Source organism: Excalfactoria chinensis, chromosome 7 (assembly GCF_039878825.1).
Source record: "Excalfactoria chinensis isolate bCotChi1 chromosome 7, bCotChi1.hap2, whole genome shotgun sequence".
NCBI classification, from domain to species: Eukaryota; Metazoa; Chordata; class Aves; order Galliformes; family Phasianidae; genus Excalfactoria; species Excalfactoria chinensis.
Genome location: NC_092831.1, coordinates 17193384 through 17206292, shown reverse-complemented (window position 1 = coordinate 17206292; position 12909 = coordinate 17193384). Strand labels below are relative to the sequence as shown.

The window sequence follows — 12909 nt, the reverse complement described above, 5'->3', positions numbered from 1 at the left end:
TTTTGCTGCCATTTCTTGGATGTGCCTTAAAATGTTATTGAGCAACTGGATGTAATGGAATTCTTGAGGCCTAATGCAAATTCCCGATTTCTGGCTTCATATGCAGGAGTGTCTGATCTGTGGCAATTCCATAGCAGGACTGTGGTAGAAAGGCAGATGTATAATCAGGAATACATCTAGCAGTAACGTAGTAGTGTGATCAGTTCTGTGAAGGTACTGTTTATCTGCTCTCTATTCTAGCAGTAAAACTAGAGACAGTTGATTAGAAACAAGATTTTAAGTATATAATTCAAATAAAAAGAGACATCGAATAAATGCAAACACAAATGTAAAAAGCCATATGGCAGTGACAGGCAACAAAGAATAAACTCCACTTAGTTTGATGTTTTGAACATAACATGTGAGTTTTTAAGGAACAGTAAAATACTAAAATGCATTTAAAAGTCAGGGCTTTTGGAACAGAAATATACAACAAGAACCATTTTCGGCATGAAGTAACCTAACTTGTTGATGTCAGCTACTGGTGTAGTCACATAAAGTTGTGGAAGTGTTTGATTTCATTTGTCATGTACCTTGCCAGTTACTGGAAACTGAGGAGAGCTGCTGGATAAAAGGCCTAAATCTAACAAGGATGTGGTTGGGGGGGTGGGTAACTCAGCTACCTCCCTGTCTTGTGACCTGGACAGCATGTAGGGAACAAGCTGTTGCATTTGCTGTGTTCATCTGGCAACCCGAGCAGTAGTTGCATGTAATTCAGAAATGGATATTCTGTGCTTGAAGTGTGAAGTAGGATTTGTGGGAGTGGTTTCCCTTAAAGAAAATGAAGGCTTCACTGCAGAATCCATGCCAGCTGTCAGGTTTCTGTAACAGAGAGAAGTTACGTGACTTTTAATGACTGAGGATTGCCTTTCCAAAGCCATATGTATAATTTAAAATGAAGCCAGTGCTTATATAACAGCATAATTTAGAAGGAAGGGTGATTGCTACAAGTGCTATGCTGGTCTCTATAGAAGGAAATAATGAATTCCTGATACTGCTGGAAATGTGTTGCTTTGTTACATAAGGAATCAATCATAAAATACATGCAAAAGGAATTAGGGTATGCTTGTACAGGTAGATGTTTCCTTAATTAGTGAATATATGGCTTCACAGTCTTAATGTTCTTTAAACTAGTGGGCTCCACTTTACGTACCGTACTTGATACCTCACAACTTCACAAGCAAGAGCTTCAACTTGGTAGTTCTGAACGTAGAGATAGGTGCAAATTCTTACCTCCAGAAGAAAATACACAAGCCTCTCTACATTCCTCTTCACTGTCAAAACGATTTGCGTTTCCATCACAGCCACCGTACCAGAACTGAGCGCACGCATTGGCTTGTTTGTCGTAATACCATTTTATGATATAAACACGGCACGGCCCTTGATCCAGCCTTAACTTGCACCGGAGGCCCAGAACATTTTCTTAAAAAAAAAAAAAAGAAATAAACAGAAATAGATGCAATTCTGTGTAAAAATCAATTGTGACATGCTAGTCTCACTCACTGTAATAATACCATAAGATAGAAAATATTTTCTTTATAAATGTTTAACATTATTGCATCAATATTCTGCATGTATCGTTGGCAACCAGTATCTGGAAACTTAACAAACAATAGAATTCACAATAGAGCATTAGGCAGCTATCTTAGTCACATCCCCATTCCCAGCAGGCACACTCTTCATCATGTTGTTCCATCACAGCATGTTGCTACTGGAATCCAAAAGTGTGAACATCCAAAATGATGAACACATTCAGATTTTTCATGTGAAAAGAATTCGTCCTTTGAACAGTCAGCTCTTTATTATACTTTCCTTCAAATGACTAAATACTTTTTACCCCCATTTCTCTTCTGAAAGAGAAGTCTGTCCAATTCTGAAATCACTCTGCATCTTCTCTCCTTAAGGAGGCCTCCCAACTCCTGACGGGAGAATGAGTCTTCCTGGCCAAAGAACTCTCTCTGCTCACTGGCCCTCCTCACCTGGCACTGCATTCTCTTTGGTGCCATGTATCAGCTCTGCCTCAAGTTACAGCTAACTGTATTCTGCTCTGAAATGAGCAGTGGGAATTGAAACATGCAGAGACAATAACTGGTTAATAGGCTGGCCAAGAAGTACAGCTAGATTTTATAAAATCACGAAGCATCATCTTTTCCACAGCATGGGCTCATGAAATCTTCAGAAGTGGATGGACTCAGAGTGACTCTGATTTAAAGCACTATAAAATCAGTGTCAGGATAAGAGAAAAGAAAATGATCTATAACCTGGCCTCGGTGTGAGCCCTGCAGCTGAAAGAGATGCTGTCAGCACTTTGTCCAAAGATGGTGGTGGCAATGATGACGTCACAGCTGCAGGTGAAAACAACAGAGTGAGGCAGTGATTTTTTTATTTTTCAATCAGCCAAAAGAACTCGAAGTTGAAAAAATTAACAGTGATAAAAATACCTCTAGTGTCCACTGTTACCGAGGATGACTGTTCCTTTTCCTCTAAATTATCTTCATAGGCTTCATTAACTACCATAGTAGGTACATTGGTCTGAAATAAACATTTTATTTTCTTTTCAAATACTGTGAAGCATCTCAGAATGAACCAGCCTATTATCATTTACAGGTTTCCTAACACTTTTCCTTCCCACCTACCCTGACTGCAATGCTAAGAATCAAGATTTCAACCTCAGCAGACCAGCTGTCAATCCTAAACCTGCTGTATTAAACTCAGTATCAGAACTAAACTGCTGGCAGCAGATAACTGAGTGCATGCAATACATGAACTTCATAACAGCCAGCACCAAGCATAGCAAATTAAAGGACCTATTGAAGTACCTGCCTGCAGAAAAGAAAAAAAAAAAAAGGTAGATATTTAATCAGGCAACAGAGAAGGGAATAGAAAACATTCATAAAACATGCGGAATTTTCATACCAGAACCAATGGCTGAGGAAGATCATCAAGACCCAGAGGACTTTCTATTGTAGATAGCCCAGGTGTCTGTGCTGACAGTGCCTGTCCATTAATATTGTTGTTCTGAAGCATGTAATGTGAAGGACTTGAAGATACTGAATGGAAAGATGGGCCACTTACTCTTGCAACATTTCTGTTACGATTGTAAATTAAGGTACCATGCTCATCTTCACAAAACTGGTTGACTAACTTGGACTCCAGAGCTGTTCAAAAGAAATTAAAAAAGTCATACTAAGAAATTCAATGGATTTTTCAAATTTGGGTTCTTTACACACATGAATAATGCACATGTAATCCAGTACACCTTTGGGTTATTTATATGTATCTAAGATCACTTCAGGCTCCCTGAACTATATTTTTTATTATCACAGATTTACCAGCCTGTACGCTCTCTATGTGATACACATTTCCACTCTAGCAGGTCTACAGTGCATGTGCAATCCCTGCTCTCAGGAAGCCAGTTTAAACAACTGCTTTTGTAGCCTGTAGGTGACACCTTTGGTTGGCACAGCATGTTCTCTTTCATATCATGGCTTATATCACAACTCCTTTAAAGAAGGCAACCTTCATCTCTAGGTTCTTATAATTTTTACCTTGTAAATAACCCTGATCATTTCAAAATGTAACTAGCACAAACATAATGCATTTATTCCCTCTATTCTGAGAGCCATCAGATATAATACAGAATAAAACTGCAATGAACACACCTGGGAGAGTATTGAAGTCATCAATGAGATACATATGTTCTGTGTCTGGATCTGAAGCGATCAGATTTAGTTCATGCACAAACTCAGCTTGTGTTGGATCGGAAGTATTTACAATTCCTATTGCATACATTTCAATGTTTGCTGCGTGGGCCTCTCGAACAACAACATCCAGTTTCGCTGCTTCTCTCTTGTCCGCTTGACCATCGGTGAGCACAATAGCTACTTTTCGCACTCCTGTTCGAGCACCTAAAAACCCTTCCTGGGTTGCTTTACGGATAGCAGTTCCTGTGTAAGTGCCCTCTCCCATGTACTGCATTTTTCTGATTGCTTGCTTAACATCCTGTTGTGTTGTATGCTTGTTGAGACCAAATTCTAGCTGAACTTCTAAACTGTACAGTACAAGGCCAATTCTGGTAGCATTTCTGCCTACAGTTACTCTGTCTACTAATGCAGTTACAAAGTCTTTGATAATCTCAAAATTCTCTGGTCCCACGCTCTCAGAGCTGTCAATCACAAACACAAGCTCCATAGGAATTTCTTTACATTTAATACCACAACCTGAAAAGAGAAAAAAAACAAACCACAGAGTGAGCACAGTGAATAGTGGGTGTTCTTCTGCAAAAGGAAGAAAATGTAAATTCTATGAAGAAAAGCAGGATCTGAAATTAAAAGTTTTCCTACATACTTACCACATATCTCTTTAATTAATTTAATTATATCTTCTCTCTGGATATGAAAAAAATTAAAAATATTTTACCATTTGTCTCTTGCAAATGACATATAAAAGTCGACACTTCCGCAGTGTTTGTTTGCTCACTGTACACGAAGGTGCAGAAGATGTGACACTATCAGGAATTTTAAATTCCTTATCAGCATGAAGTAGATGAGAAAAAGCCAGAAGCCCTTCAGTGGTTTCTTTCTATATTACTGCCAGAAAACACTTTCCAGAATAGTTTACGTGGGATTTCAACTGATACTACCTTGTATTTTGTTTACAATCGCATCCTAACAGGTTTTAAATAACGGAATTCACTTACTGTTAGACCCTGCTCTCCCTTTGGTCCAGTTTTGCCCTGTAACAATGATCATTAATTAAGCTATGCAATTAGTAACACTGTAATTCAAAATATGACTTCATTGGTACCATCATTAACATAATACTTAGCTACTAAGAACTTTTGCTAGAAGAAATAGTTTTCCTGTGATACTGGGCTTGTACCCACCATACCCGCAACCTTTTAAGGTGTCAAAGCTTTCATTGGTAGTGGATGACCTCAAGTCACCTGTTGAACCACTGATTTTCAGTTTAATATATGGAATAGTATGCAAGTGCCAGAGCAGAAGAGTGCATTTTGTTTTCCAGCCTTTGGAAGCCAGTAGAAATTAAAAGTTTCCCTTCCTATGTCTACTCATCAGCTTTGATGGTAAGTCTGATCTACCGTTACTTGCTAGCCAAGTAATAGGACTGCGTGGTCCTGTCTTCTTACAGCAGGACTGTTAGCTCTCCCTGTCTTGAGAAGGAACCCACATCTGCCTTGAAATTGGGGTACCCGCACAAAAAAGGTCTTCCTTATACCTTTAAACATCTTCATATTTCCAGTTTCTTAAGCATTTCAGATTATGAGTAGTTAAGTAGCAAGAAAAACACACACCAGCTTTAGTATTAAGCAGTTTAAGAAAATAGATGTGATAAAACTGAATTACTCACAGGTTCTCCAGATAAACCAGGATCACCCACATATCCCTTTTCTCCTTTTTTCCCCTTTTCACCTGTTGCTCCTCGATCTCCCTTGGAAGTCATGTAGGTAAGCAGACAAAGTCTAAATCAATTTTTATTACATTTCTCACATTTATTTCTAGCTGCCTTTCTTGAATTCACCTTCAGCTTCTGGCAAGAGTTAGAAATCTTCATTAGAGACTGTTTAAATTAATCAGTATCTGTGAATTTTGTGAATAACTTGTACTAGTAACTATACTTGTGGAGAAATACAGCTCAAGCAGTTTGAAAAATGAAACATCCCAAACAACAAATACATGGAGAGAGGGATGTTTCTTGGAATACTGCATGATAGAAGTGAATGTGTTTGAGGAAACTAAGATAAACAGTAGGGAAACTGAGAAGGGACCAGGTAGTATTTAGATTAGGTGATGGAAACATTCTGAGAAACCTTTTGGCCTAGGAAAGGTGCTCAGAACAGCAAACAAAGGAAATAGTGCCTTTGATTTGATTTCTGCTAGGCTGTGGGAATTTGCATATTCTTTATGAACTGATGCAATCCCATCCAGAAACTGATTTTGACACACCTTCCTTTTAGTACTGATGGACCCCTGAAATTGTGTATAACTGTGGATAAAGGCAACAGTGTTAAAAACAATATCTGTATTTCTAACTGCACTAGAAGATAAACCTCATGATATCAAAATATGCAACGCAAAGAGAGATGCTGCTGTTAAATATTAAAAGGATCATGTGAACAGTTGAAGTTTCGTTCAATCCTGATCCCCTTATCAAAGAATTCACATCTTCAGTCATTGTAGTATGTTGGCTCAGGTCTCGGGCATTCTCTCTAATTTCGATATCATACCTTCTGTCCCAATAGCCCTTCTCCAGGGGGGCCTCGTGGTCCTGGCATTCCTTGAATTCCTGGTTCCCCCTAATGATAATCCAGGTAGTGATGTTAACCCTTTGTAGTCATTCATAATGCATTAATTTTGAATGTTTAAGCAGAGTGTTTCAACTGCATTTTAACAACTATCTTGACACACCTGAGGCACAGTAACAGCTTACCTATATTTCTCAAACACTTCCATAGTATGTTTACTCTAAAATTATATTTGAAAACTGCTTGTTATCTAATTCTCTTGTTCCCTCTTTCCAACCTACTTTATTCCTTCTTGTTCCTCCTTTCTTCTGTCTCTTGCATCTCTTTTACATTTTGTGTTAAAGCACAAATTATGGGGAAAATAGAATATTACACCCAGGTCCAGGATAAAGAATATACTTCTACTGTAGGTGGCAATTCATGCACCTATTTCAAGAGCATGAGAGACTGGGAAAGAGGGAACATTATTTTTCACTTTGTCTCATTCTGTGATTCCATCTTTCTCTGAAAATTCCTCCTCCCTCAGCTCATAAACTCTTGGGCTTTTTGTTGTTAACAGCAGCAGATACAGAACATAATTTGTAGATGTTCCTATTAACTTTCTCATTGTCCAGCTTCTGGCTCTCTTATAATGTAAGAAACAAGAATGTGAGGTTTGTTTCTTAATTCCTTAATACTGTGATGGTCAGATCGAACACTCAGCAGAGTCATCTTACCTTAATTCCTTGAATGCCTTCACCCGGAGGTCCCAAAGGGCCAGGCAGCCCTGGGCGTCCTGTGGCTCCCTAGAACGAAACCCTGCAAGTGTTAAATTCACCACTCATAATGAAGACACACAATATATTTCTGTATGACTGCCTAATTTCTTGTCAGTCCCCTTCCACATTTAATATCTTTTTGAAAGTAGGGAGGATAAGACTGCTCTGGCTGACAACTTTTTTTCATCCTTTATCATATTATCCAAACCCAGTTAATACTTCAAAAAAAAAAGTCACTCAGGACTTCGTAGCCAGTGAATTTAAATCACCTTGCTGACAGAGATGAATATTGTACTGAAGAACAGATTGTGTTGGTGGGACACAGGGGATTGAATTAAGATTTAGGGGAGGTTTGTTATTTCCTAAATGCTATGGTATCATTCATCACCACTAAGCTTACGCAATAAGACTTGCAGATGCACATAAGAACGTGGCACTGTAGATCTCTTGCTGCTAATGTACAAGCTGGTTTATAAAAGATCTCTAGAAAAATTACAGTTTAAGTTTTTCATAGGAAAACAGACGGTACAGTATTAATTTTATACCCATGCTGCTGTTCTAGCATCCTTGTGTGAAACTCTCAGTTTCTTCCATTTGTAAGGATCATTTGTATAGTGAAATAGAGGTGGGATTTGTGCTTTCCTATTGCTTAGCCATGCACCTAGTCATGTGTGGGGAACAAAGACACACTATACGTGTGACACATTATGATGTTGCAAAATCCTTAATTCTGTCATGGCTTTGTTCTTTTACAGTAATGTTCATATTTAGAAACAGCTCTTGTATTAATAGACTTCTGAAGTTGAGCTGTGGAAGCAAAAAAAATCCATTCTGTAAGGAAAATTGTTCATTCCCAGGCATTTTTCATGGTGTACATTCTAATCACATTTACATTAGAATATTATTGATTTACTTTGAGTGGGGAAAAAAAAAAATGATGGGAAGAATTCTAGAATAGCTCAGCAATCTGCCTGTAGCTTTAAAAATAGGACAGGCACTGATTAAGTGCTTGCCAGACCAGTAATCCTAGGTCAGGACAAACACTACAAGAAATGTTTGCTACCAAATTGGAGCTAAATATTTTGCTGCAAGATTATCACCCTATAATTTCTCTTCTGCAGTAGGAAAAGGACAGTGGCTTAAGGGTGGTTGGCAGAAATGTTTCTGATCCTATACAAAATGAAGACACTTTCTTACTATTTCTTAGTTATCTATGGGATAACTTGTTTCTAGTGTAGTGTGAAGACAAAACATACATATCTGTATGCATGATTACATATTTTTATACTGTATTTTTATTTTCTAGAAAAGATAAAAGTGTTTAAATGGCTTACTTTTGGTCCTGGCAGACCTTCTCCTGGTGGACCTGGGAGACCAATCGGTCCTCTGCTACCAAGATCACCCTGAAAATGGATACTTTAAAAAATAAGTAGTGAATATAAAGTTTGATTTATCTCTAGAATTATTAGCATCTGCTGTACTCAAATTGGACAAGGTGAGGAAAATTATTGAACAGATCATTGTAAGTATAAACAGTGCTAAACTATGAATACTGCAGGCAGAATAAGGGGATATTGGCGTTTAACAGCAGCTAGTGGTCCGAACATATAAAGACATACACAGTCAGTTATGCAATAGTTAGAGAGGCACTACAATTCCTATATCACAAAATAAACTCCAATTTCTGCAAGTCAGCAATAATCTTCTAGCTTTCCTGCCTGTCAGACTCTGTATTCATGCTGGTACAGCTTTGGAGTGCTTTTCTTGTTAGTGCCTTCAGACAGTTAGACTGATGAGAGTGAAAAAATATGTTTAGTCTTTTAAGAGACAATTAGGTGTGTTTAACTAGCTTCAGTCAATCTATTAATAATTACCTGCATTCAAGTAAGCCTGCAATCAGCATCAAGACAAGTTTTGAACTGAAGCTTGAAGATCTTCTATGGTATCTACCTTTACCTTGTCAGTAAATTAAAGCTGTATGAAAAAGATTATCTACCTGTGATCTATGGGTAGGAACTATATGTACATGGAATATATGCATGCATTTACTTTCCTTGCAGTTAAGATCTGTACCTTAGGTCCTGGTAGTCCAACTCCATCAGGGCCTTGCTCACCAGGAAACCCAGGAAGGCCTGGCAAGCCCTGAAAATTGTATGTAGTGATAGAATATTAATTTAATTTCAAGCTGTGTTAACTGCATTCATTTGTTAACAATATGGCTTGTATCCTGAATATATTGACTCTGTAGGGTCACTGTGTTTTGTGGTTAAATTCCACTCAAATAAGCCAAAAGTTGTCAGTGGTGGTCGTATGTGTGTTCCATGTCAAGCAAGAGACCAGCATGTGTCAGGAGTCTGATCCAGAGCACCTAGTGCAAAAGCAGTTACAGGATTGGATTGCACTAAAATGTCAAGACATATAAATGCTTCAGCTTCAAATTTCCGCTTTGATGTTCATTAATTTTTACTCCTAATGTTTGTATGCATTTATACAGTTGTCTTCAGCACAAATCAATGCTAGTATGTAACCAAACTCCCCTGACTCTAACCAGCATGACAAAGCCAGGGCTGGTGGAACAGGCTATGTGGGGCCAGTGCTGCATACATGTGTTCTCTTAATGGAGAAGAACAGAGCTTTTTCCTCTTTGTATCCTTTCTGCATGCATTTTTCTTATCTACCAGTACAGACTAATGTAAAGGGCTGTAACGTAAGTCACCAGTTCCTTGTGCCACCCTCAGCAGCCCAATGAATAGAACTGAGGACAGATTGCTCATTTGGCTCTGGATAGTAGCTGCTTTTTCAGTGGTTCTGGAAGATTGATGGGTCACCTGGAGTTCATACTCGTGTCTGTGGACACAGCTGTTCAGCTGGGCTATATTCTTCTGTTTGGGCTTAAAATTCTGGGTGGCTGGGCAGAAGACAGTAACCTACATTAAGATTTTGAAGGAACTGATTGAAACCTCAGTAATATTATAAAAAAAAAAATTTCTCCTATTGGAATATTTTGCATTGTATAATCAAGAGGAGTAAGGGACATGTAAGGTCTTAGACAGCAGAAAATTTCTTTTTCCCTCCATGCTAAAATGCATTACCACAGTTGAAGAGCCTAAAATACAAACAAATCTTTCCTGGCACATCAACCGTAGAGACCAATCACTTTGTTTTATCTATTTGTTCCCAATTCACGTTAAAAAGAATCATCTGTAAACTTACAGGTGGACCAGGGTAACCATCTCCTTTTGGCCCATAGGGCCCTGGGAGTCCTGGAGGGCCTCGATCACCCTGATGAAAACAGGAAAAATGGATGAGATGACTGCCAAAGCAGCTGCTAGCAGGAAATACTCCAGGAGCATGAAATTTCTTTGTCAGAGATACTGTAAGTTGATTTTTATCTACCTATGTGTGTGTTTGTTACTGTAAATTATTATTGTAGGTTGTCAGTACTACATGATACCAGATTAAAACTAGAATGTTTAATAGCTCTAAGGAAATGTGATACCTTTCATTTTTAAGTCAGTAATCTTTTTCTTAGATCTGTCTGCTATTACTATGATTTACACTTAAAAAGGAACGGATTCAGTTGCATTATCTTGTTACAATTACCATTATTCTAGTTTTGAATGAACAAACCCATCTTGACAGACAGCTGAAAGCTGCTCTGAGCTGAACCTGAATGGATGATATGGGTGGATGACTGTGTTTGTCTCTGCAGCTGCCCAAAATATGAGTATGCATAACAATGCCAAGAAAATGCCCATGCAGACAGTGAAGCAAAAGCACTAATACTGATAGCAAACAGTGAGGAACTTATTAGTGGAAGAATGCTGAGTGTAGCCAAAATTAAAGTTTTGAGGGCTTAAGATCAGTCAGAGAACAGAGGACAGGGACAATACTCAAGAATATTGTCAAATTTGCTTAGTTTAAAGGATGATGAAAAGTTAGATTTTAACACTGAGAAAGTACTACATAAGCACCAGAGAGAAGTCCTTAGAGATTAGCTACTCTCATGTTCTTTCACTACTTAAGAAATCTCTTCTCACATGACTGGATTGGCTCATGTTCTGAGATATGTTTGGAACCTACATATTATACCTTGCCATAATTAGAAATGGAGCAGTTTATCTAAAACCTGCTCAGAAAAATCAGCTGTGTTTAACAGATAAGCAGTTGTGAGCACATAAATTATGTGTTCTCGCTGTATTCACTCACTGTAAATTAAAAACATGGTTCTCTGCCATCTGAAAGCTTATGATTCATAGAGTCTGAAAGATTGACTCTCCATGGTAATCTGACTCTGCAAATCCTTATACCACAGCAATGTAGTACAATATTTTCAGTAAGCATTGCATAACACTTGACCACTTTTGCTGATATGCTGTTGCTTCACTGAAATCTTGCATTATTCTGCAGATCTATCAGAAATGAGTTAATCAATTTAGGAGCTACCTTTGCCCCAGGCAGCCCAAGACCTGGTTCTCCAATTGGTCCAGCAAGACCAGGTGGGCCAATGTCACCCTGCAATGAAGAAAAGATGTACCATAGCTGCATATGCTATTAACCACCAACTAGTGATTGCTGTTTTTTTATTATTATTTTGTTATTAAAACACTGTATATAAAAATATATGAATGCACGTATGTAAGATAAATGCTAAAAGCAGAAGTAAAAGTATTTTCATACTAAGTCTCTCAAAGACAAAGACAAGAGCACACATAGCCTACACTTCAAGTTGGCAAACAGTTAATACCAAGCCATGGTGTTAACTAAAACAGATACAATCCATAACTGATAGGAAATAAGTTTTATTTAACCTCTTAAGGCTGAAATTATTTACATGAATAGTAGTACGGCCTACTTTACACAGTTTTCACACTTTAAAAAGTACTAGAATTTAGAAATAATAGGAAGATATTACCTTTGGTCCAGGCACAGCTCTTCCTGGAGGGCCTGGCATTCCAAGACGACCTGGTACACCAGGCTCTCCCTGCAGTGAAGGATTGAGAGTGAAAACAACGTTGGTTTTTTTTATTCCCTGAAAGTAGCACAGGGATCTCTCTGAGAAAACATCTGTGCATATTTAATTCAAACTCTGTCAGAAGTTTTAATGTTTTATTTATATTCCGTGTGAAGTGAAATCTAACCATTGAAGAACTGATAATCAGTACAGTTCTGATTTCTCAATGGAAATGACATTCCTCTCAGTCCCTGAATAAATATGTATTACTAGAAACCATTTTCTTAGTATATTCTAGACTTGGCCCAGCACATTCAGCACTAAAAGCCTCCTGTCCAGCTGTGTATTAATATGAGGAAAAAAAATAAATGTATTATTTCTTGTTACAACAGATTTTTTACACTGATGGGGCTATTTGGAATTTATTACCTCTTTTGATTATTTTTTTTTTTTTCTCTTAATACGGAAATATTCTCTGTTGTATGAATTAATAGCAAAAGACTTAATAAGAAACTGGAAGATAAACTTAGAGTAGCCTTTCTCTCACTTTTAGTGAGAATTCAAACTACAAATTGGTAAAAGAATATCAGCCATGAGTCTGACCAGTGTAAGGGAAAATGAAGTTGTATATGCCAGACACTGTACTGTTTTCCCAAATATTTCAGCACAGAATGGCACTATTAGTATCCTCTAACTTTTTTCAATTCATTTCTTCCCTTCCAAAGGAAGCAACATGGTAAATGCAAAGTTTTTTTAAATACACTTCTGGATGTTTATAATGACTGTGCTGTGTCTTGCGTAGGAAAACCTTAACTGAACATGGGATTTTTTGAAAGCTATTTTTTAAGAGTTAAGTTCATTTCATGCAGGTTGTTTCTGAAATCTAGGATAAA

General features: G+C 37.8%; 1 protein-coding gene across 1 annotated transcript in view; it reads right to left on the bottom strand.

Moving 5' to 3' along the window:
• Positions 1-364: 364 nt before the first annotated feature.
• LOC140254879 (uncharacterized) overlaps positions 365-12909 on the bottom strand; it is a 29867-nt gene continuing 17322 nt past the window's right edge. The window contains exons 21-36 of the mRNA XM_072341983.1: positions 11978-12046; positions 11509-11577; positions 10276-10344; positions 9136-9204; positions 8397-8465; positions 7021-7089; positions 6287-6355; positions 5410-5490; positions 4739-4774; positions 4391-4427; positions 3702-4259; positions 2956-3197; positions 2481-2571; positions 2301-2384; positions 1273-1461; positions 365-861 (exon numbers count right to left, since the gene is read on the bottom strand). Of these exons, the coding sequence (XP_072198084.1) occupies positions 854-861; positions 1273-1461; positions 2301-2384; positions 2481-2571; positions 2956-3197; positions 3702-4259; positions 4391-4427; positions 4739-4774; positions 5410-5490; positions 6287-6355; positions 7021-7089; positions 8397-8465; positions 9136-9204; positions 10276-10344; positions 11509-11577; positions 11978-12046 (1809 nt within the window). The 3' untranslated portion in view covers positions 365-853. The remainder of the gene's footprint in view (positions 862-1272; positions 1462-2300; positions 2385-2480; positions 2572-2955; positions 3198-3701; positions 4260-4390; positions 4428-4738; positions 4775-5409; positions 5491-6286; positions 6356-7020; positions 7090-8396; positions 8466-9135; positions 9205-10275; positions 10345-11508; positions 11578-11977; positions 12047-12909) is intronic.